The sequence below is a fragment of the Aulonocara stuartgranti genome (assembly GCF_965226115.1).
Source record: "Aulonocara stuartgranti genome assembly, chromosome: 4".
Taxonomy (NCBI): domain Eukaryota; kingdom Metazoa; phylum Chordata; class Actinopteri; order Cichliformes; family Cichlidae; genus Aulonocara; species Aulonocara stuartgranti.
Genome location: NC_138942.1, coordinates 27,499,883 through 27,520,900, shown reverse-complemented (window position 1 = coordinate 27,520,900; position 21,018 = coordinate 27,499,883). Strand labels below are relative to the sequence as shown.

The following is a 21,018-nucleotide window of genomic DNA, read 5'->3' as shown; positions in this document are numbered from 1 at the left end:
AGGACGGGCCATGATGGACGGTTTAAGCAAGAGTGTCAATTACTGCCGTGTCAAAGCCATTGTGTGCTGCTGAGAGAGTCTGAGGGACTCATCTGCTCCAGCGTGAACCCTGGGCTTTTGTTCCTCGCACCACAGATATCTATATCCATTCATTTTAATCTGCAGTATGGTAGAAGCCATTGTAGAAAAGCATCTCAAGAGAACACATACATACTACAAGTAACCACAGCTCATCTCTGTGAAGAACAATCACTTCAGATTAAAAAAAAAAATCACACTGGAGTGTACTTAAAACAGCAGCTTTTATTTGCTTGGTAGGCAGTAAATGATTATCTTTCAGTTCACCTCAGAAAACTTCAAACTTCTATATAAAGGTCAATGTCACCACCTTGTGGATTCTTCTTGGTATTGCCTCCTAACAAAAGTGTTTCAAGCCTTCCCTGTGCCCTCTCTAAAAAGCATAAAACAGGTTCAGGAGTTGTTACTTAATGATAAATAATTTCTTTAGAGATCAGTAATAGTCCACTCATAAGGACGAGCTGCTTGCAAGGTTATGAATAATCGATTTGGCTGTTGTATGATATCCTTTTTATAGGAAAGTTAAAAGGATATTCAAAATTTTCACAGTAATGGGTTTAGATGCAGTTAGTTTGACGAGCTAGTGTAGCGCTAGCTCTGCACTCTAGGTCAACTTTTTTAAGCTTGTTGATTTTTACGTTTTCGCTGACTTTTTTCATTGACAGAGGAAGGGAGGGAAAAGGGAGGGGAAAACACAAACAAACAGCAAAGTCAGAAACTAGCTTGTGAACACAGCAGCTTAAAAGTTTGACATTTTCCTCAGAAGCTGATGGAGATCAAAAATAGAGCTAAAAGGAAAGGCAAGTTGGACAGAACCAGCCACCCCCAAATAAATTTTATTATGTGTCTTTTCACTGTGTTAAGAACCAACTATTTGCCAACGTGAAAAAAAAAGAACACTGCTAGCAAGCTTGGTTAGAAAGCTGCATTCATCAGGACATCTCGGATGCTCTGTTAGGTCCCAGTCACAGAGGCCTCCACAACCAGCTGATAACTAACGGTCTTTAGGAAAAAAATGTGCATTCCCTGATCAATTGGCAAGTGGCTGCAGAAGGTTGCGTGCTATCACTAGTTGAAATAAGGTGTGTCCAGTGCTCCACTGAAAACCTCTGATTACTTTGGTTACAGCAAACTGCTGCAGTCTCCCACAGTTTGCATGGAAGACAAGTTTTCGCTACCACTCAGTGGTTTGTTTACAGACGAGATGGCGTCTTCATGTACTTGAAGTACAGAAAGAGGCAAAGATCTGAGTCATGCCGACAATATTGAATACTAAGCTAGCAAAAAAGACAGCGGCAGTTACATTTGAGAACATACCAGCCGAAAGATTTTTCAAATCCAGCAAACCCGTAAATAATTGTCCTTATTTACGGGTTAAAACTGATCTATAAAGCATTATTTGTAATCAGGGAAACATGTTATTTTGTGTTAGTGGGTAAGCCCACAGCCCAGTAATACAGTGGTTTGTGGAACACAGTAGAGTGGCTTTAAGGTGCAACTTAAACATGAGATTGCTTCTCATTTAGTTTTCTCTGTTTTTCTTCGCCCCACTTCAGTAGCCACAGACCCCACAGTGGCCCCAACCATACCTCCATACGTCCCTCCCACGAACAGGCCGACCAGTGACCCCAGCAGCGACTCCCTTCTCACCAGAGAGGACAGCCACCTAATCCACCCAGTCAGCTTTTCCCACAAGCCCCCGAGGAAAGACGGAGCAGAGGTGGAAGGTGAAACATCAGTAGAGGGAAAAATGCTATCTACATCTACATTCAGGTCACCTATGCTCCTCTCTGCTTCTTCGCGGACCTCTTCCAATTCTTCCTCATTCTCCAGTTGGGAGTCTGTGGGAGACACCTGGTCATTCAGCTCCTCTCTTCTTTGTCTCACTATCTCTGCCTGCCTCTCTCTCACCCTTTCCTCAGCCTCCTGGTACAGAGGGCAGCTAAAGTGTAAACCCCCACTCTTCATAACTGCCTGCTCGACTTTCTCCAGCAGCTCCTCCACCGATGTCCTTCCATCTTGTTCTCCACTGCGGGCTTCCAGGGTGTGGTAGCGCTCTCCACATCTCTCCACCAGCTCCATTAGGTCCTTTCGCCATGTGACGAGGTATTCTTCCAGCTGCTCGTCCTCATCCAGCACATCTGTGTGGGTGAAGAGTATGATGGTATTTCTGCTTACAGCAGAGGAACCAAAGAGCTTCTTCAGGACATCCAGTGCCTTGGCCTCTTCATCAGCCGGCTGGTTTGCTGGGACACAGAGCAGAAAGGCGTGTGGTCCAGGGCTGGATGAGGCAATGAAGGAAGAAATGTAATTTCTTCTTTCCTCTGAGTTACAACCTGAACCGTACCAGGCTGGACTAGAGACTATCACCACCTGCAGAGACGTGACAGAAGCATAAAGAAAAAGCAATTACAATTGATTACAATGCACCTGTTTAAAAAAATGTCTTATTTACAAAGATTTTTTTTTTTACTTTGGTATTCTTAAACTGAACTCACTACGTGAATGAAGTTCAGTCTGTGTGTGCATGGCAATTCCAAAATTTCTTCACAAATTTCATGGATATTTACACTTTTATAAGGATTAAAGTCAGTAAATTCAGAGATTTACTGAACACATTTTTCATGTTGGAAATAAAAGCACTGAAAAAATATGAAAAGACTGAACTACATTGGACTGCACTGTTGAGATACCTTTGCATCTTTATCTATAAGTGTGTTTAGGACTTACTCTTGTCTTAATAATACACTAACTCTATAGCAAACCCTAATATTACAGCCTTACAGAATCCACTACATGTTAGCATCAGTGGTTCTGCTGATCCACTGAAAGTTACTACAACCTGCAGTTTGCTAGCTCCCTTTGACCTGTAAATTGTTCTTGGATGTCAGAATTTGAATTGCAGAAGCCAGTTTAACACAGATTTATGGATCAATCTGTTACCAGTGAAAGCTATGGAACCAAGGAACAAATCTCAGGGCTCAAACACAACTAATTCAAATTACTACTTGAGGCTGGCTCCAAAAGCGAGTCGATCCTCTGCTGTTAAAATACTCGACTCAGAAATGAAAATAACACATTTACAGCTAAAACAGTTTTGGTCTCAAACATTTATTCACATCCTTATAACAATTGTATGTTTGTATAATCCACCTATTTGAATTTTTTAAGGCTAGTCAGTTGAGTTCTTGCTTGTGGCCCTTTGGCCTGTTTTTAATAGCTTATCTGACAAATAACAAAGCTTTCTGTGTGGCACAGCCCGTCCGAGAAGTGTGCACTCCAGTTTTGGTTAGTAAAACTTGAGTATTTTATTAGTTTATTACAAGGCATTAGCCAGTATCTCTGTTCATACAGTTTACAGATGCAGGTTGGCAAGCAAGCTTGTTAGCATTAGCTTATGATACAGAAATTCACAATCTTGACCTAATACGGGCACTTCTGACTCGGAAAAAAACAAAAAAACAAAACATTGGTGGAAGCCAAACCCTAATGTTAAAAAATTAAGATTAAAAAATGTGGGTCACAACCACAGTGGCTACATCCATCTTTTATTTACAGCCTGTGTATATCTTAATCTCCCTCCCCTTCATCCTCCTGTCCTTGTCCATTGTCAGCAGTTCCTTCACACTAATAAATGTATCTTGCCTTGTTTGCTTATATTAGAATTACACTAGGCAAGCATTTCACAGCAGTATAATAATAATAATAATAATACATTTTATTTAAATAGCGCCTTTCAAAGCACCCAAGGACACTGTACAACAGATAAAAACTGGAAATATACACAATGGTAAAAATAGAAGATAAAAGTTAAAACATACAGAAATTTAAGAATAGGCAATTTTAAACAGATGAGTTTTGAGGGTGGACTTAAAAAGAGAGAATGAACTAATATTTCTGAGGTCCGGGGGTAGGGAATTCCAAAGTCGAGGGGCAGAGCAGCTAAAGGCCCTCCCTCCCATTGTGATCAGACGAGCAGAGGGAACAGAGAGAGAAAGAGAAGATGATCTGAGGCAGCGGGATGGGAGCTTCATCTGTAATAAGTCAGAGAGGTACGGTGGAGAGAGAGAATGAATAGCCTTGAATGTATACAGAATTATTTTAAAATGGATGCGAAATTTGACCGGGAGCCAGTGAAGTTGCTTCAGGATTGGGGAGATGTGGTGGGTAGAAGAAGTCCTAGTAATAATACGGGCAGCAGAGTTCTGGACACGTTGGAGCTTGTTTATAGATTTTTGTGTGAGGCCAAATAATAATGAGTTGCAGTAGTCAATTCTAGAGATAACAAGATTATGGATGAGAATGGCAGTGGCGTGAGGTGTGAGGAAGGGGCGGAGGCGATTAATGTTACGGAGTTTGAAATATGCTGCACGTGTAATATTATTGATATGTGAGTTAAAGGATAATGTGCTATCGAGAATGACACCCAAGCTTTTCACAGAGGGAGAGATAGGGACCAGCGAGTTATTGATGGTGAGAGAGAAATTGTTAATTCTGGATAGCAGTCGTTTAGTGCCAACCAGAAGAAGTTCCGATTTATTGCTGTTGAGTTTAAAAAAGTTGGAGGAGAACCAAGAATTAAGTTCAGCTAGACAGAGGATGAGGGAGGGTGGAGGAAGAGTAGAGTCAGGTTTGGTAGAGAGATAGAGCTGGGTGTCATCGGCGTAGGAGTGGAACTGAATATTATATTTACGAAAAATATGTCCGAGTGGAAGAAGGTAGATGATGAAAAGAAGGGGCCCGAGGACAGATCCCTGGGGCACCCCAGTGGATAAAGGAGAAAGCTGAGAAGTGAAGGATTTTAATTGAATGAACTGAGTGCGGTCAGATAGGTATGATTTAAACCAGGCTAGTGGAGTGTGAGAGAGACCAATAGAAGCTAATCTGCTAAGGAGAATGGGATGAGAGATGGTGTCAAAAGCTGCACTCAGATCAAGAAGGATAAGGATGGAGAGGAGACCAGAATCAGCTGCTATAAGAAGGTCGTTTGTTATTTTTATAAGAGCAGTTTCAGTGCTATGTAGAGGACGAAAGCCAGACTGGAACTGTTCATAAAGGTTATTATCAGTTAGGTGAAGATGGACTTGTGAAGCAACTATTTTTTCAAGGATTTTTGAGAGAAATGGTAGATTGGAGATAGGACGAAAATTATTAAAGTTGTTGGGATCTAGACCAGTTTTTTTCAGAATTGGGGTAATAGCAGCAACTTTGAAGGAAGCAGGAACAGTTCCAGTGGTGAGTGAAGAGTGAATAATAGCAGATATGAGGGGAAGGAGAGGGAGTAAGCAGGCTTTGACGAGGACAGTGGGGATAGGATCGAGCTGGCAGGTAGAAGGCTTTGATTTATGGATGAGATCAGCAATATCAACTAAGGATGGAAGTTGAAAAACAGAGAGGAAGTGAGAAGGGGGAGAAGTTAGGACAGAGAAGCTACATTGAGCATTAGGGTCCAGGTCTAAGTGTATTTTATGAATTTTATCAATAAAGAATAGCATTAGAGCATCACAGAAGTTAGATGAATAGAGATGAGCAGTGGATGATACATTTATTAGTATCATCCACTTTGCCTTCCTTGGAGGCTGTAAAACAAATTTAACTGCATTGACCACCCAGCAGATTCAGGTGTTTGTTTTTGCTTTGGTGTGAAGGCTAATGGTAGAATTACTGAGCCTATTAACCACATTTGTTTGTTTTTTATATATATAGTTGACCACATGAGAGCAACAGCTGCAAAGTGATGAATATATTTAGTATCAGTGTGCATCAAGATTTCACACCATAGAGTACATATAACAAGGCTATGATTTTACAACTAACGTGTTAAAACAAACCCAGGTCTGTTGGCTCAGTTTCTTTTGGCTGGTGCGAGCGCTGTAAACCAAAGCCTTGAGCAGATACGCCCCGAGAGTTTCACAGTTGCTTATTGGTTTTTTTTGCAAAATTTTGAAACCCAGTCATGCTTAATTTTGTGGGTTTTCTTAATCATTTAAATGTGCCTGGTTGGTTAAGCACACATTTCTTTTTTCCTGTGAGGTAAGAAACTCAAATGAATACTGCAAAACTGGCTTTTAAATGCATTCGTGCTCATTGTTGCGTCTGAGTACATCAGATTGCATTTCAGATGAGAGGATTCAGTGATGTCGACATGCAAGAAGGTGTTTACAGGAAATGCCACTGGACAAAATTCAGACCGCATCTATCATCTGCACGATTAAGCAGCAGCACGTTAACAAGAAGAGAGAGATTTATTAGGAGTTACATTTTCTTTCACACAAACATGTTTCTGTTATTAACCATTGTAACCACTGGTGTCGCCAAAACAACCAGAAATGGATCCTTAATATTTATCATGTTTATATGTTTTTAAACATATATGTTTAAAATATTAACACAAGCCCTTAAATCCTTCATGTAAATATGCCACACAGACTAATTTTCATCTGCAGTCAATGGCAGGTTTATGGCAAACATTAAGACAAACATGAATTTGATGGTCAGTTTGTCGTCTTCACCACTGTAGCTGACAGTTCTTCAGCAACCTGCTACTTGATTTTAGCATGTAGCTGTAAACCAATCAGGCATAACATTTTAACCACTGTCAGGTGAAGTGAGTAACACTGATTATCCCTTGATCGTGGCAGTTTTTAGTGGGTCCTGACTCCTGCCCACCACCAAAAGCTTCAACAATGAGCACATGAGCACCAGAACTGGACCATGGAGCAATGGACGAAGGTAGCCTGGTCTGATAAACCACATTTTCTTGTACATCACATGGATGGTTGGCTGCGTGCGCATCCCTTAACTTAGGAACATCTAGGCTCATGATGCACTGTGGGAAGAAGGTGAGCTGGCAGAGGCAGTGTGACGCCTTGGCCAATGTTTTACACGCAAACCTGGGATCCTGCGAACCATGTGGTTACTTTGACATACCTACCTAAGCATTGTTACAGAACATGAACACCCTTTCATGGAAACAGTATTAACTATGGCTGTGGCCTCTTTCAGCCGGATAATGGACCCTGCTACCAACCAAAAATGGTTCAGGAATGGTTTCAGGAGCACAATGAGTTTGAGGTGCTGACTTGGCTTCAAAATCCCCAGATCTCAATCCAATCAAGCATCCGTGAGATGTGCTGGACAAAGAAGAACAATCAATAGAGCCCTCCCCCCTTCACATTTTGATGCTAGATCAGGCCTTCAGGGGTCTAGTGGAGTCCGTGCCTCGATGGGTCAGGGCTCATTTTGGCAGCAAAAGGGGGACCAACACAATATTAAGCAGGTGGTGATAATGTTATGCCTGATTGTTGTATAATCATATTATGAACATACATCTGGCAGGTTACAGTAGGTGGACTAAATGTAGGTAAATTATTACTTTATAGACTAAACTTAAAACTAAATCATATTTAATCTAAATTGTAATAATTTTGTCTGAAACAGGCCTCTTATGTAATGAGACACTGAGTCTCAATGACCACCATTATAAAAAAAAGTTAACCAAAAAAAAAAAAAAAAAACACATAAAACAACAGAGGACCCAAAATTGAACCCTGGGGTACTTCGATATTAATGTTAACTGTTTAGGAAATTAACACATTAATAGATAATAAAGTTTTTGTTTTTTTATTGACATTTATACTCATATTTTAAGGTATTGTATTTTGTAAACATCTGGCTATAATGTTTCAAAAGCACAAAAGAGACATGCAGACTTCAGAAATAAGCAGGTGAACTTATAAAGGACCACAGTCCATACTCGTCAGTTATTGTTACCTGTCTGCCCGCGACTTCCCCTCTGTGTTTGCTGCACTCCTGGACAGCATCATCATCTGTGTCCTGCTGGTAGTCTTGCAGGCCGAGGATTTTGCATATTGCAGTCTTCTTCCCTGCCCCACTCCGGCCCAGCACCACCAGCCTCAGCTCTGCTCAACAAGAGAGAGAAAAAAACGTTTTCATGACACGCTGCACTTATTTCATACACTGAAGTGTCCTCACTTTAAAGGGACCGAGTTTTTAAATTCACTTATAGCCCAAAATAACTGCCATGTATAAGCTGTCTGCTCTTTATCGTGCGAGTTGTTTACAGAGATAAGGCCCACCCTGTTTGCCGGGTGTGCGTGTCGTAAGCTCGTCTGCTACATTGAGCTTTGAAGCGTTTCACCTCAGCTGGCTGCGCCCTTTGCAGCTGCTGCTTCCCGTAAACCGACCGTGGAGGAGCCGCGCCCCTAACTTTCCTTTCTTATTTCATGGTTTCTGCCCCCGAAACGCCACATGCGAGACAATTTATCAAACCTACCTGACTGTGTAGCAGATGCTGACATTTCTGTTCCTGCTCGCTGTCGTATGTAGCGTTGAATCAGGCGTAAACACACACTTCCTAATTCCTGCGGGCTGACTCAGCCCTGCCTCTGACACTGAAGTTCACTCCGCCAGAGGTGAACACAGCTCCATCTGTTGTGGGAAGTGTTGATGGCACCATGCGCACATCAGGGCATGGATGTCCGAAGTTTACAATTGTTAACTCGGGGGGAATAATTTACTCAGTTTAACTGGATGACTTTATTTATCAAATGACCAGTTGGTTTTTGAGCATAGACTTCTTACTCATAAGGTAAGACAGATAAGCCATTTATAACTGCACCAATCCATCTGCTGTTAATGCAAATATCTAACCAGCCAATACTCAGTGCATTTAGAAATGCAGACATGGTCAATATGACCTCCTGAAGTTCAAACTGAGCATCAGAATGGGAGAAGAAAAGTGATTAAAGTGACTTCGAACATGGTCTGGATGTTGGTACCAGACGGCCTGGTCTCAAACTGCTGATATACTGGGATTTTACCACACAAACACCTGTAGGGTTTATACAGTTGTCTGAATAAAAGAAAATATCCAATGACTTAGTTAACTGTAATTTAAATAATTACAGCCACAGTATGCACAAGATCTGACTAAACAACGCATCAAACCTTGAAGCTGATGGGCTCCAGCAGCAGAAAACCACACATGGTGCCAGTCCTGTCAGTTATGAAAAAGAAACTGAGGCTACAGTTCACCACAATCAGAGAGTAGTGGATGGTACCTGGTCTGACGAGTCTAAATTTCTACTGTGAAAACTGAATGGTAGGGTCAACATTTGACATAAACATGGAAGCATGGACACTCAGAATTCATTAAAAAATATTAGCTGAATCTGGGAAGTGATCATTTTAATGTTGCCACATGGTTCAAGTTTAAGCCGGCGGTGAATTGTTGGAACAGCTCTTCACGACAACAAAGTCACACCTAAAGGTGTATTCAATCAAGTTTTCACATGTTATATACACAGTAAAATATTACATGTATAAAATGAGTCATTTATACAGAATAAAAGAACAACTAAGCAGATGTGAAATATATTACATTATGTCAGTGATTAGCAGGGAACTTAAAGGTTTCTGTACACTTCTGTAAAAAAGAAAAAAGTTCAATATGTAGACATGTATTGAACTCTCATGCAATTAACGTGCCACTGAAGAGCTAAGCATACACAAACACACACATTCAGTCCACTACATCCATCCATAAAACAGACAGTTGTACAGTAACAGTAAAACCAAGCTGACGTGCCTTGTAAGATTAACATGTTCCATTCAAAAATACAGCAATTAGAAATCTAAGAGAAACAAGTTCTTAAAAAAATACACTTTAAAAACACATCGATGCTAAAAATATCCACATTTTTCAAATGCCAAGCCGAGGCTTAAATTAAAGTCCAAAGGATCTCCCTGGTCAAGTGTTTCTCCCAGATTTCCAGTCATCTTTTCCTCAAAGTCCAGGCATGATGTAGGCGATGTTGTCCAATGTATTTGACTGACAGAAGGAGACAAGAGCTTTGTTAGCAGTTAGCGATAAAAACCACATATTATACATTGAACGGTTATCAAAAACAAGCAGAAACGTTTAACAGCAGAATCTGTGAAGAATTGAATGAAGCTGATGGTACGATACCAGGACGTTTCGAGGACATCCATTTAACTGTGGTATCTGTGCTGTGAGACAGGTCAGCGGGCCCAGCGCGCACAAGATAGAGTCCAGAAGAACAGACAAACTCCCGGATACAGCCACCATCCCCTAGTGCGAGAAAACATGGCTTACTGGTTTCATTGCACATTAACAAATTCAATTTAAAACTTTGCATTTATGCTTTTATTTCTAGATAAAAGCTTTTATAGGTGTGCGCATTTAAAACTCACCTCTGTTTCCTGGAGCCGATGTCCAATTAGGGACAGAGACTCTCCCAGCAGCTGCAGGTGAGCCGCTGCATCGATGGGATCGACATCTGGGACTCGAGCCGGGGACAGGGACATGGTGCCAGGCGCTCTGGTTGGAGACACCACTCCTGTCGATGTCCCTGCAACTTTACAGAGAAAACGGCACTTACAGACGGCAGCAAAGATCCAACAGTGAGTGGACTAAAAAAAAACACAGCGCTCACAGTCAAATATACCTTTGCTTTTGGTCTCGCTGGACGTCTTGTGTTTGACCGTCGTGGCTTCAGCTTTGTTTTGTTTGTGCTGCAAATACTGAGCTTTCTGCCTCCAAACCTACAGAAAAACACACACATGAAGCACACCACCAGCACTTAAGTGTAAGCCACACTGGATTATAGCAAAAGACAAAAACCTACCAGCTTGTCCTTTTCAGGCATCGCCTTCCAAACCTCTGCCAACTTTTTACTCAGTTCGCCAAACACTGCAGATTATATGCAAACCCATTCAGTTTATATGTTTTTTTCTTACCGTTAGATTTAAAGTGCTTCATCACAAATTATACTGTATTTCAAAGTTTTTCTCACCTAGTCCCGGCTGTTCTGCATTTATGTTGACCCTGTACTCCTTACAGAACACCTGATACGCTGTTGTGTTTTTCTTCTTGGGCTTGATGACAGAAAAACAACAACAACAATTGAGCACATCATTAACATTTCCTTACAAAGAACGAGAAATGTAACTAAATACTATCTCACCTTATCTTTATCCTTCTCGTGCTTGTCTCGATCTTTGTCCTCCTTCTTCTTCTTCTCTGTCGTACCGTCGCTGCCTTGGTGGTGGTGCGGAGGGATAGGCGTGCCCATGGCATACATAGGGCCCACAGCACTGTGAGTGACCGTGAGATGGGAGTGACTGTGGCTCTTTGATGAGTCTGGTGACAGTCATACAAAGATAAATGGGCAGATGTAGAGTTAATTACACTGGCTTCAGAAAAGAAATGGGCCCTTTTGTGAAACATTGTTATGGATGGAGTCAGTATTAATACTCATCAATTCAACTGCCCAATAACTGCATTAATTCCCTTCTCCTCTAAGGAAGCAATGACACAATCCTGTGTTGGTCTCTGATGACAGTTTAGTACCTGAAACAGCCTCAAACAAAGCACAACGCTTTGCAGAATATGCAAGAAAACGGTTCCTGCTAAAAGTGGAAACCACAAAAACACGATCAAGTACAACCAGACTATGAAGGAGGAGATACTAGAAGTTGGTGTTATGCAGTCTAAAAGCAAACAAATTTACACCATATGACAGGAAGAGGAAATTACTGATTAGGTTAGACGGTGGGAACGCTGGGCTTTAAGCAGCTGGATAAAAAAGTTCAACCCAAGATCCAACATCCCAGGTGGATTTTTTTTTTAAATCACTAACAATATTGTGCAGCTGCTGACTGCCACTAATGGCAGTAGCTAACTGGAAAAGGAGGATGGCAAATAACCTTTATTTACTTAAACTTATAAATGCTGCTGAATACAAGTAGCATTTTTCTATATCATCAGAAATATTGTTATTGAGAATCTGGAGCCTATAGCACCCTCCTCCCAGTGGTTTTTAGCTCACACTTAGTTCAAAGTGCTTCAAAGTGACTAACTCAGAGAGGGCCCTCATGACTAACCCCACCCGTTAAACATGCCTCCAGGCCGGTATCACTACTAGAAAAAGAGGTGGTGGCTGCTGTTTAACCTACATCATTTTAAGCTATAAAGCTTCAGCAGTCACATCAATTCATTTCAGCTTAAGCGTGCTGTAAAATGTAGCAGCAGTGAATAGGAAAAGAATCACTGGCTTTTCCCCTGCCAACATTACAGCTGTGTTTACATTACAAAGAGCTTTTAAAGACTTCAGCCTCTAAATGCCACCTCCTTCCATGATATCATTTGCGAAAGCTCTCGGTGAGAACTAAAGGATAATGAAATGCTTCTGCTTCAAACCTAGCTAAATCCCACACTAGACGGTGTCCTCCAAAGCAGAGTTTCCTGGCAGAAACCTTCAAATGCCATTTCCCTTAGTCATCAAAAGCCACTGTGTTGACAGCATTAATCAGAAGACAAATCACATCATGAGACATTCAAACCGGTCAGGTCCCATTCATCAGTCTGCTCAGACTGTTTGTCATAATGTTGTTTGCCAACTTCACACACTAGTTTTTATCTTAATGTACTTGACATGACAACAATATACTCTTACCACAGTTGTTTATTCTTTTTTGTTGATCACATTTTTATGTTTATCTTTATTTTGAACACTATGCACAGTGTAGTTTGTTTTATCTTTATCATTGTTTATTCTATTACAGTTGCATTGTGTGGTTACTGCTGATCCTTGTTTCATGCTGAACTGGGCTTTCATGAGGCAATCACTTACCTATGCCTCACTGACTTGAGGTGAACACTGAACCTGAACATAGGAAGCCGATTTTAAAAATGCTTTATGAAAACAGAGGATATCAGACACCTGAAACATTTAGTTTGCTAGCCCTAGAAATGTGTCTGTCACCCAGAGAGGAACAGCTCAGGCTCCACTTGCCCTCCTCACGCTGTCGAGCACTGAAATACTTTCCAAGTTAACTCATTATCGCCTTGCAGCTGTTTGTTTGTTTTTCTGTCTTTTTATCCAACACAATGACAGTGGATTTGATTTTGACATCTGACAGTATGTTACTATTTTTTTTTTTTAAATGGAGCATAAACTGAAGCTAACTGTATCTCAAGTAACTACAGACTTATACAGACATACACTGTTACCTTCACTTGAGGTGGAAAAACGTTCATATTTAGCCAGTCCTCTTGGACACTTTGCTTAAGCAAACAGCCTAAACTATTTTTAGAGAATGCTGAGTTTTCTGGAGTTGCCCTGATGTTTAATTTATTTTTAACTTAGTGTATTGCATTTAGCTGCGTTTTCTGAAAGACTGATTGCACCACATTAATACCATGACTCAGGGTAGTTATACCAAAGCGCATGACTTTTGTATAACTACCCTGTAAAACACGAATTTAAGTATCACTGTATCAATGTTAGTGCATTTCCTAAGGTTCCTAACATTAGAAAAGTGTATTAGTATAGTAAATCAGCACGTGTTATGTTGTTAACAGTTATGGTTACAGTTATGCTGACACTTTTAACAACTAACAAAAACCATGGGGAGAGTTGAAGCTGACTAAAGCTAAATTTTCCAAGTGAAACCCTGATGCAGCAGGTTTCCTCTTGTCAGCCATAAGGAAACCAATTATTAAATGTTGGCATGAAACCACAATAACTGCTGGCAGCTAGACATGAGTCTGGCTAGCTGGCTAACTAGTAAAGACGGTCCCAAAAAGTGTAAACTGTGTTTTTATGATCATGTATAAACAATAGAGACGCCTCTGTTTCCACAGTTTGATTCCAATACCAAAAATGCAGGACAAAGTGTTTCCAAAAAAATGCTTCTGAGTGAACTCACCGCTAAATCCTTTGCTGTGCTTCTTGTCCTTCCCACTTTTCTCCTTGTCTCTGTCTTTTTCTTTGTCCTTTTTCTTTTTGCTTTTCTTGCTCTTCTTCTTCTTTTTTGACAAGTGCGTATATGAATCGTCTATAACCAGTTCACCTGCCTCCAGTTCTGCCCCAGAAGAAGAGCTTTCATCTCCCATGCCACCTCCATAATGTCCTTCATACCAGAGTAGAATAACAAATATTAATTTAAGAAAAAATAAAAACTGAGGAAATGGATAGTGTGCTGTGTATACAGAACTGTGCAAAAGTCTTAAGTCACTTTTTTTTGTAAGTGATTAATCCAAATTTGAACATTTTTTGATCGAATGTACAGATTCATCCTACCTTCCACTTCCACCTCTTTCCCCACCACAGGCAGCGGATCTCTATTCTGCTGCAGCTTCTTCTTGGGCGACTTTGAAGGTAGTGCCCCCTCCCGATCCTTCTCTTTCTTCACCCCTCCTTTGGAGGAGTGCGGCGTGCATGGGAAGCTCTCTCCCTCCTCTTTCTCTGGCGACATGATGAGCTTCATCTTCAGCCCATCCGCTTCACGTAATGTCAAGGGCTCTTCTTTGGGGACGCCGCCGTGGAACAGAGAGGATTTGGAGGAAGAGGAGCTGGAGGAGTGCTTCTTGGAGGAAGATGATGACGAAGAGGTGGGACGGGAGTGAGAGAAAGAAGAATGGCTCCCCGTGCTTCCACCGCCGCCGCTGCTCTCACGTTTGCGGTCCTTGGAAGAGTGCGAAGAGAAGGACGGGTAGGAGGGCTTCTTATGCAAGTGGGGGCTGGGATCTGAACCTGTGGCCAGGGGAGAGGTGATAGCCTGCAGGAGACCCATCGCCGTATCTGTGGGATGGGATGATGAGGGAGAAGAAAGGGGCGGGGAGCGGTCCGAAGACTTGTGCTTCTTCTTGTGGGGAGGAGGGCCTGAACCATCATGGTCTGTTGAGAGAATAAAAAGGAAGAAAAATACAAGCTCAATTACAAGAACACAACATGACAATATATCTTCCCAGTGTTAAATTAAAACACAACCACTCACCTCTGTAATGGTAGTCATCGCTATGCTTTTTCTTCTTTTTGTGTGATTCTCCTCCCAGCATGAAAAGTTCTGAATCCTGATTTGAAAAATATCAAAACCATAATAAATAGCTTCCATCATGAACACTGACGGTGAGCTACTGATGACAAATAACTTACCTTAGGCCTTTTCTTGGAAGACTTCCGTACTTCAGCAGCAATCTCCTCCTCTTCCCTCAACAGATCTTTGTACGACCTCCTCTTCTCCCTCTGGCTGCGACCAGCCACGAGCCCCCTGTCTCCCTCCATTCCCACATCTAAAATGCACAAAATCCACGTCATATTTCTGGCTTCCACAAGAAAAAAAACCCTAATTATTCTGGTCACATGTGCATCTCATTCAGAAGAGCAGCGATTAGACTAAAATGCAGTTTTGTTACAGTTCGTTTGTGTTTCTGGGGGTACTAAAGTCACACTTCATTACCAATGGCTTCTCTACCCTTGATCTCCTCAAAAGCCATGGTCTCCCCTTTGCCAACACTTGATATGAGATGTCAGACAACACACCGACCTGTTAAGTAAAAACACCAAGAGCAAAAATCAAAACACTAGTCCAGACATTAAATAACATATCAACACCAGGGGGAAAGAGAGTCAGAGCAGTTTCAGTAAATGTTACAAGTGAAAATAATAGTCAGGTATAATTTCCTTGCAAACAGATTATGTCTTGCTTTAACTATTCCCGGTTAATCCTACACTCAGCCCTCGAAGCAGCTTGGATGTACCTAAAAGTGCTCAATGAGTAGCAGTTACTTCAGGAAAAATGCTATTTGTGTTATACTGCATTTATAATATGGCCCCACTCCTATAAAAAGAGTTACAGAAAATTACAGCTAAAGAAAATTTCCCGCCTACTTTCGTAAAGATACACAAACACACCCCCCTCTCTATCCACTTTCACCCTGTCGCTTCCCAACATTTAAAGGCTCCCAATCAGTCATGCCGAGTGTGCCTTGAGCTAGCCGGCGAACAGCGCTAAGGAAAGCCCGAGGCTTTTCCCACAAGCTAGGCCGCGGTCAGCTCAAGTGGACAAAAGAAACCCGCGGGCATGCGTTTAACTCCGCTCCTGTCTCCATCTCCTATGCAGTGCAAGAATGTGTAGTTTGGAAACACCGGGAGGTGAAGAAAAATAATTTTTACTACCTCCAAGAGATCTCCAATTTACGCGGGTCCCGTCGCCATCTTTAGTATCGGCGAGACAATTAGTGATGGGTCGTTCGCGAACGAAAAGGCTCTTAGAGCCGGCTCTTTGACGTGAACGACGCGAGCCGGCTCCTTATCGCGAGCCGTCACGTGGGTTTTTTCTTTTTTCTTTTTCTCAGCCTCTCTCTCGCACTTTTTTTCCGCTTCACTCTGCACGCGAGCCTTGTGCTTTACGCTGGGCAGAGGGGGGGAGGGGCGGTAGTTACACTCAGTAGCACAGGAACAGAGACAGAGAGAGAGAAAGAGAGGCAGGGACAACAACATAAGAAAGGTATAGTAATCATCCACAACTATTTTCGGTTGCAGATGATAAAGGATTCAGAAAGTTTATTCATGCAGGTCCATATGACAGAGAATGTGCATCTTCTGTTTGTTTTCATATTATAATTTATATTTAATTGTGTTGTGGTTTGCAGTGTTTTGTGTTCTTTTCACTTTAAATTTGTAAAAGGAAAAAGCTGAAAATTTAAATAGTTAAAACTTGAAATGTGAATAGTTGATTTTTGTATTATATGATTTATTTATTACATTTTATGTGGAGTGAATAAATAAAAGTATATTTACGGTGGCCCCTAGAGACAAAGCACATACAAACTTCAAATCACGTACGAACTCTGAAGCATGTACAAACTCCAAAACACGTACAAACTCCGAAGCACGTAAAAACTCAGAAGCATATAAAAACTCAAAACACGTACAAAAGACAACAGAAGTGCTCCAGGATGCTGGGCACAGTGTTGAGCCTTTGTTATCTTGTGGCTACACAAGCCAGCAAGTACCAACGACCGGATTTGGTGTGTGGTAATAACAGGTAAATGAACTTTTTTTTTAAATTATTTGAATATATATGAGTGCCTGTGTATAAATACACAAACAATACACACATGCTTTCAATTGTGTAATTTAAGTGATCTAGTAGCTCTGCTTTGGAAGTTCAGTTCATGCTAGAAATGTGTTTTGGAGTTTGTACGTGTTTTGTCTCTAGGGGCCACCGCATATATTTATATATAAACATATATAAATAAAACCACTTTTTTTTACGTTAGTAATTCCTTTTGTGCATAATTTTATATTATTGTTAATAATAAATTAATTAAAGCAACAAAACAACCTGAAGAGCCGGTTCGGAGCCGAAAGAGCCGGCTCTTTCTAGTGAGCCGAACCGAAAGAGTCGGATCTCTAAAAAGAGCCGGAAATCCCATCACTAGAGACGGGGGAGGGGCTTAGGTAACGTAGCCAATCGGCGTAAAAGTAGCCATATTAGCAAGCCTTTGATTAAATCTCTGTATCCACTGAAACAAATGACAACTACAAAGGCCCTCTCATATAAAGACACAGACAAAAATACTATACATATATCCAAAGATAACAATTTATTGATTTACATCAGTTTCTAACAACCAAGTCAATCTTACAGTACAGTTCACACAGACATGCAACACAAGAGGAAAAGGCAACGATACAAAGAGGCTGTCCATAAGAACCAAAAATCACAACAGTGATAAATGTTAAATTATTTTGTCTCAAATAATCTTTACTGGTAACCTGCAAGAAATTAGCATGAGCACACAAACACAATCGCACGTTGACTCAAATGCTGTCACTCGCGCAGCACTTCCACTAGCTTCCTGTTCTCAGTGTGTTTTGTCCTGGTGAGGGGGGTTCTTATATGATTAGCATCTAATCATTTTAGCCAAGATAATAATGTTGTGTAGCACTGTTAGCACCCTGGACAAACTGCGAAACTCTCACCGTTGTTTAAGTTCAATCACCAAAACGCACAATTTTTGGCATTCATTAATTTAAAAATAAAAAACGTCAGCATAACATCAAAACAACACTCATTTAAACACACACACACATATATGAAGCCACATGCAGTGGCTTTGTACCCCACCAGTGAGGTACAGCCCACAGTTTGAGAACAACCAAATAATTACCAAAACAAACATATATAACAAAAAGTACAACTGTTCCAAAGGGCAATTTATCTTAACGCTCAGTTTAAGAGATGACCACAGCGTGGTGGTTCAGCTCGTGCTGGCCAGGTCGAAGCTAGTAAAGCAGAAGCTTGTGCCCCCCCCCCAAAAAAAAGAGGCGCTGAGTTTCACTTCTTCAGTGTTTTATCTTCTACCTGTCGCCCAAATTCTGTTTCTGTAGACTGAGTGATGTAAAACTGGCCAATAAGTCAGTCACTTCATCCACCTGTAAGAAAACCACAGAGCTGTGTAAGAGCTGGTGAGAAAAAAAACACAAATCTAAAATACATATTAAAGTTTTGTTGCGTTGTCCAAATATTATGCGTCCATCTGAATAGGAGAATTGAAGACTGAGTGATGAGGTCTCACCTGCTCTTTGGTGCGCGTGTGCTCCAACTGTGTCGAAATGTGCTCCAGCCTCTCTTTAGCTTCACTCTGGCCCATTAAATTCAGGTATTCTCTCAGCATCTGAATAATCTGACAGGCAGATAAAAAAAAAAAACATAAAAATTCTCCATCAATGGGGAAGAGCGGCAGAGTCAGACTGCGTGTTTCCAAACTCAGTTTGCATCTACTATTCTAAGAAAGTAAAGCCATTTTCTACCTGTGTGACTTCCCCTCTCAGTGTTTCTAAGCTGCGTGAATCTCCCTCCTGCAAAATGTTCAGCTTAGAGCGTGCTAGATGCAGTGGGGTCCTGCCAGCTCGATCAAGGGCATCCACGCGGGCTCCTTAAGAAAAACAATAACAAACAAACCTCTCAATTACCCATTACCTTCAATTGCCTTTAAATTCTAATTAAGTTATCATCACATTTCCTCATTTATTAACTCAGATTAAAGATGGCAGCCATGAAGAAATCAATTATCAAGCTAACGAGTTTCCCGTCCAACATATGAGCTACATGGTTTGTTTTTTTCTAGTGAGGCCTTTCTGGTCAGATGGGAATATGGCACAATTTGGGGAAAAACAACAGACATCCACAGGGCATTTGAGTCAAGAGCCTCATTTGGTGTTGTAGATCAAAACCAGATTGTATATAAAAGATGGACAAAGTCACTGTGACATCACCAACTGTTTAGCGAAACCCTGTTACGAAGGTTTCTTGCAGTTCTGAAACCAGAACTGAAGAGTGAGGGGCAGTAAGGCCAAGAAACAAGAATACTGCAAGCTTAGAGGCTGATGGAGGCTCAATCACACAATAAAGTGAGCGTACCGATCAAGGGAGGTGGGAATATTATTTGATAGATTTCTATAAAACCAGATGCGTCGCCTCCTTGTGGCCATTAAAATGAGTCAGAGGTTCTGGGCACTTCCATATTTGCATAGTTTTTCAGATCTGGAAGCTATGTCCATCTTTTACATACTCAGTCCATGCTCAAAACCTGCCTCAAGCTGTCTTTCTTCAGGCTAATATTAGCTTGTGTACTTTATTAATTTATTAGCTAACACCATAAATTAGCCACCGCCAGAGTCAAGTATCATGTCTAATTTAAAGCTAGCTGGCTAACTACAACCCTACTAACACCACATTGTACTGCATGTTGTCTGGTGTATTACCATATCAGGACACTCTGTGGTGAATTATTAGCAGCTGATAGACAAATCTCTGATCGGCTGATGCATATGCACTGGATTTTAATTATCTGCCAGACTTGAGCGTTAAGTTTTTGGACAAACTACACTGGTAAAAAACAAATGTCATTGTAACTGGAGTACTCCACCCCCATTTCCACTGTTCCAAGTGCTTAAAAAGAAACATGCATGAATTCTTACACGTTTCCTTAGGGCGATACACCTCCTTATAATATCTAAAGCAATATAGTTCTGGTAATTGTTTCACAAAGATGGAGAATTTAGCTGCTGTACAAAAGTCTTACCTCCCCTTAGCAGTGTGGTGATTACAGGCACATGGTTGGTACAGGCCGCTGTAGGAACATGGGGTGAAAAAAGTGAATTGTGAAAGAAATACACGATCCGATGCAGAAATCTGACTTCAGTTTTAGTTTTGAGTTTTCTGGGTCATGGTCTCTTACCCAGATGGAGGGGGGTATTCCCCAGACTGTCTCGCTGGTTGGGGTCAGCACCGTGGCTCAGCAGCAACTGCACTATAAACATAAAACAGACATTGGGAAAGAACAATGATCAACTGATATTAAATCCAGGTAAAGGTAAGGACATTTATGAGCATCAGTCAGAGTTATATGAAGCACAGTAAACAAAATCTGCCACTGACAACCTACCAATGCTCTCATTGCCATTGCACGAAGAGAAATGAAGAGCTGTCCTTCCTTTGTCATCTGCTGCACAGGGGTCTATATCATCTTGCAGGAGCTTTCGGACTGAGGAAGAAAATGTGAATTTCAAAAAAAGGAAATAGAAAAACACAACTTGAAGTCATCCCTCCCAGACAGTGCTCGCAAGGTGTTTTACTGTATTCGCCCATGCTTTTCTTTTGTTTAAGCAAGACCCCATGCAATTCTCTCCTTCTGGGTATAAATGAAAAGTCACTCACTCACCTCCAACTACTTAAAAATGCAGCAGCTAGGCTTTCTGATGTTTTAGCAAATGTCATCACATCACCTCAATCCTGACCTTTCTCCTTGTAGAGTTGATCTTTAGGCCTGATTTTAACTTGTGGGGTGAAACTTTGTGAAGGCTATGATGTAACCTACACTGAAGTGGTCAATGTCGTTGGTGGCATTTGTGCTGGTGCATTAATTACAATGTGGTCACGTCGCAGTGTTTTACTGGCTATTCCAAGAGTAAAAATTACATTTAAAAGCCCAAGGCTCACAAAAAGCACATTTTTGTTAGTATTACTAATTATGTTGGCAATTTGTCTTTCATGTATGTCTATGCCGTGTTTTCCATGTAATCTCTAATGTTACCCTGT

General features: G+C 41.1%; 5 protein-coding genes across 15 annotated transcripts in view; 2 read left to right on the top strand and 3 right to left on the bottom strand.

Moving 5' to 3' along the window:
* The window catches only part of LOC309704787 (uncharacterized protein), a 62,781-nt gene extending 61,059 nt beyond the window's left edge, over nucleotides 1-1,722 (top strand). For all 10 annotated transcript variants that reach the window (XR_014276372.1, XR_014276373.1, XR_014276374.1 and 7 more), the window contains one exon: nucleotides 1,635-1,722. The gene's annotated coding sequence lies outside the window, so the exon portion shown is untranslated. The remainder of the gene's footprint in view (nucleotides 1-1,634) is intronic.
* LOC309704784 (GTPase IMAP family member 7) lies at nucleotides 284-8,519 on the bottom strand. The gene is made up of 3 exons (XM_082530194.1): nucleotides 8,375-8,519; nucleotides 7,852-8,000; nucleotides 284-2,451 (listed from the first exon to the last, which is right to left on the bottom strand). The coding sequence occupies exons 1-3, from the start codon at nucleotides 8,397-8,399 to the stop codon at nucleotides 1,597-1,599; spliced, it is 1,029 nt and encodes a 342-aa protein (XP_082386320.1). The 5' UTR covers nucleotides 8,400-8,519; the 3' UTR covers nucleotides 284-1,596.
* Nucleotides 8,520-9,267: 748 nt separating this feature from the next.
* hmgxb4a (HMG box domain containing 4a) lies at nucleotides 9,268-16,300 on the bottom strand. Its single transcript, XM_082530193.1, has 13 exons — nucleotides 16,086-16,300; nucleotides 15,367-15,453; nucleotides 15,063-15,199; nucleotides 14,905-14,980; nucleotides 14,208-14,804; nucleotides 13,834-14,037; nucleotides 11,088-11,263; nucleotides 10,917-10,998; nucleotides 10,749-10,813; nucleotides 10,569-10,665; nucleotides 10,315-10,478; nucleotides 10,070-10,192; nucleotides 9,268-9,931 (listed from the first exon to the last, which is right to left on the bottom strand). The coding sequence occupies exons 2-13, from the start codon at nucleotides 15,401-15,403 to the stop codon at nucleotides 9,887-9,889; spliced, it is 1,803 nt and encodes a 600-aa protein (XP_082386319.1). The 5' UTR covers nucleotides 15,404-15,453; nucleotides 16,086-16,300; the 3' UTR covers nucleotides 9,268-9,886.
* The window catches only part of hmox1a (heme oxygenase 1a), a 26,924-nt gene continuing 16,412 nt past the window's right edge, over nucleotides 10,507-21,018 (top strand). Inside the window, exon 1 of one of the 2 annotated variants that reach the window (XM_082530201.1) lies at nucleotides 10,507-10,524. The gene's annotated coding sequence lies outside the window, so the exon portion shown is untranslated. Of the gene's footprint in view, nucleotides 10,525-16,400; nucleotides 16,417-21,018 lie in introns of those variants that run through there. The other variant, XM_082530199.1, reaches the window with a different exon arrangement.
* The window catches only part of ankrd54 (ankyrin repeat domain 54), a 4,888-nt gene continuing 1,365 nt past the window's right edge, over nucleotides 17,496-21,018 (bottom strand). The window contains exons 3-8 of the mRNA XM_082530878.1: nucleotides 20,366-20,464; nucleotides 20,159-20,230; nucleotides 20,003-20,050; nucleotides 18,729-18,853; nucleotides 18,494-18,601; nucleotides 17,496-18,350 (exon numbers count right to left, since the gene is read on the bottom strand). Coding sequence (XP_082387004.1) covers nucleotides 18,276-18,350; nucleotides 18,494-18,601; nucleotides 18,729-18,853; nucleotides 20,003-20,050; nucleotides 20,159-20,230; nucleotides 20,366-20,464 — 527 coding nt within the window. The 3' untranslated portion in view covers nucleotides 17,496-18,275. The remainder of the gene's footprint in view (nucleotides 18,351-18,493; nucleotides 18,602-18,728; nucleotides 18,854-20,002; nucleotides 20,051-20,158; nucleotides 20,231-20,365; nucleotides 20,465-21,018) is intronic.

Bases quoted from the DNA above. Each gene is read 5' to 3' on its own strand.
- hmgxb4a (XM_082530193.1), bottom strand. From the start codon at position 15,403: ATGGCTTTTGAGGAGATCAAGGGTAGAGAAGCCATTG. The intron at 14,038-14,207 runs GTAGGATGAATC...TCTGGTATGAAG, and splicing joins GAAAGAGGTGGAAGTGGAAG to GACATTATGGAGGTGGCATG. The intron at 10,193-10,314 runs GTGAGTTTTAAA...TTCTCGCACTAG, and splicing joins ATCGGCTCCAGGAAACAGAG to GGGATGGTGGCTGTATCCGG.
- LOC309704784 (XM_082530194.1), bottom strand. From the start codon at position 8,399: ATGTCAGCATCTGCTACACAGTCAG. The intron at 8,001-8,374 runs GTAGGTTTGATA...CTTGTTGAGCAG, and splicing joins AGCATCTGCTACACAGTCAG to AGCTGAGGCTGGTGGTGCTG. The intron at 2,452-7,851 runs GTAACAATAACT...ACGTCTCTGCAG, and splicing joins GGGAAGTCGCGGGCAGACAG to GTGGTGATAGTCTCTAGTCC.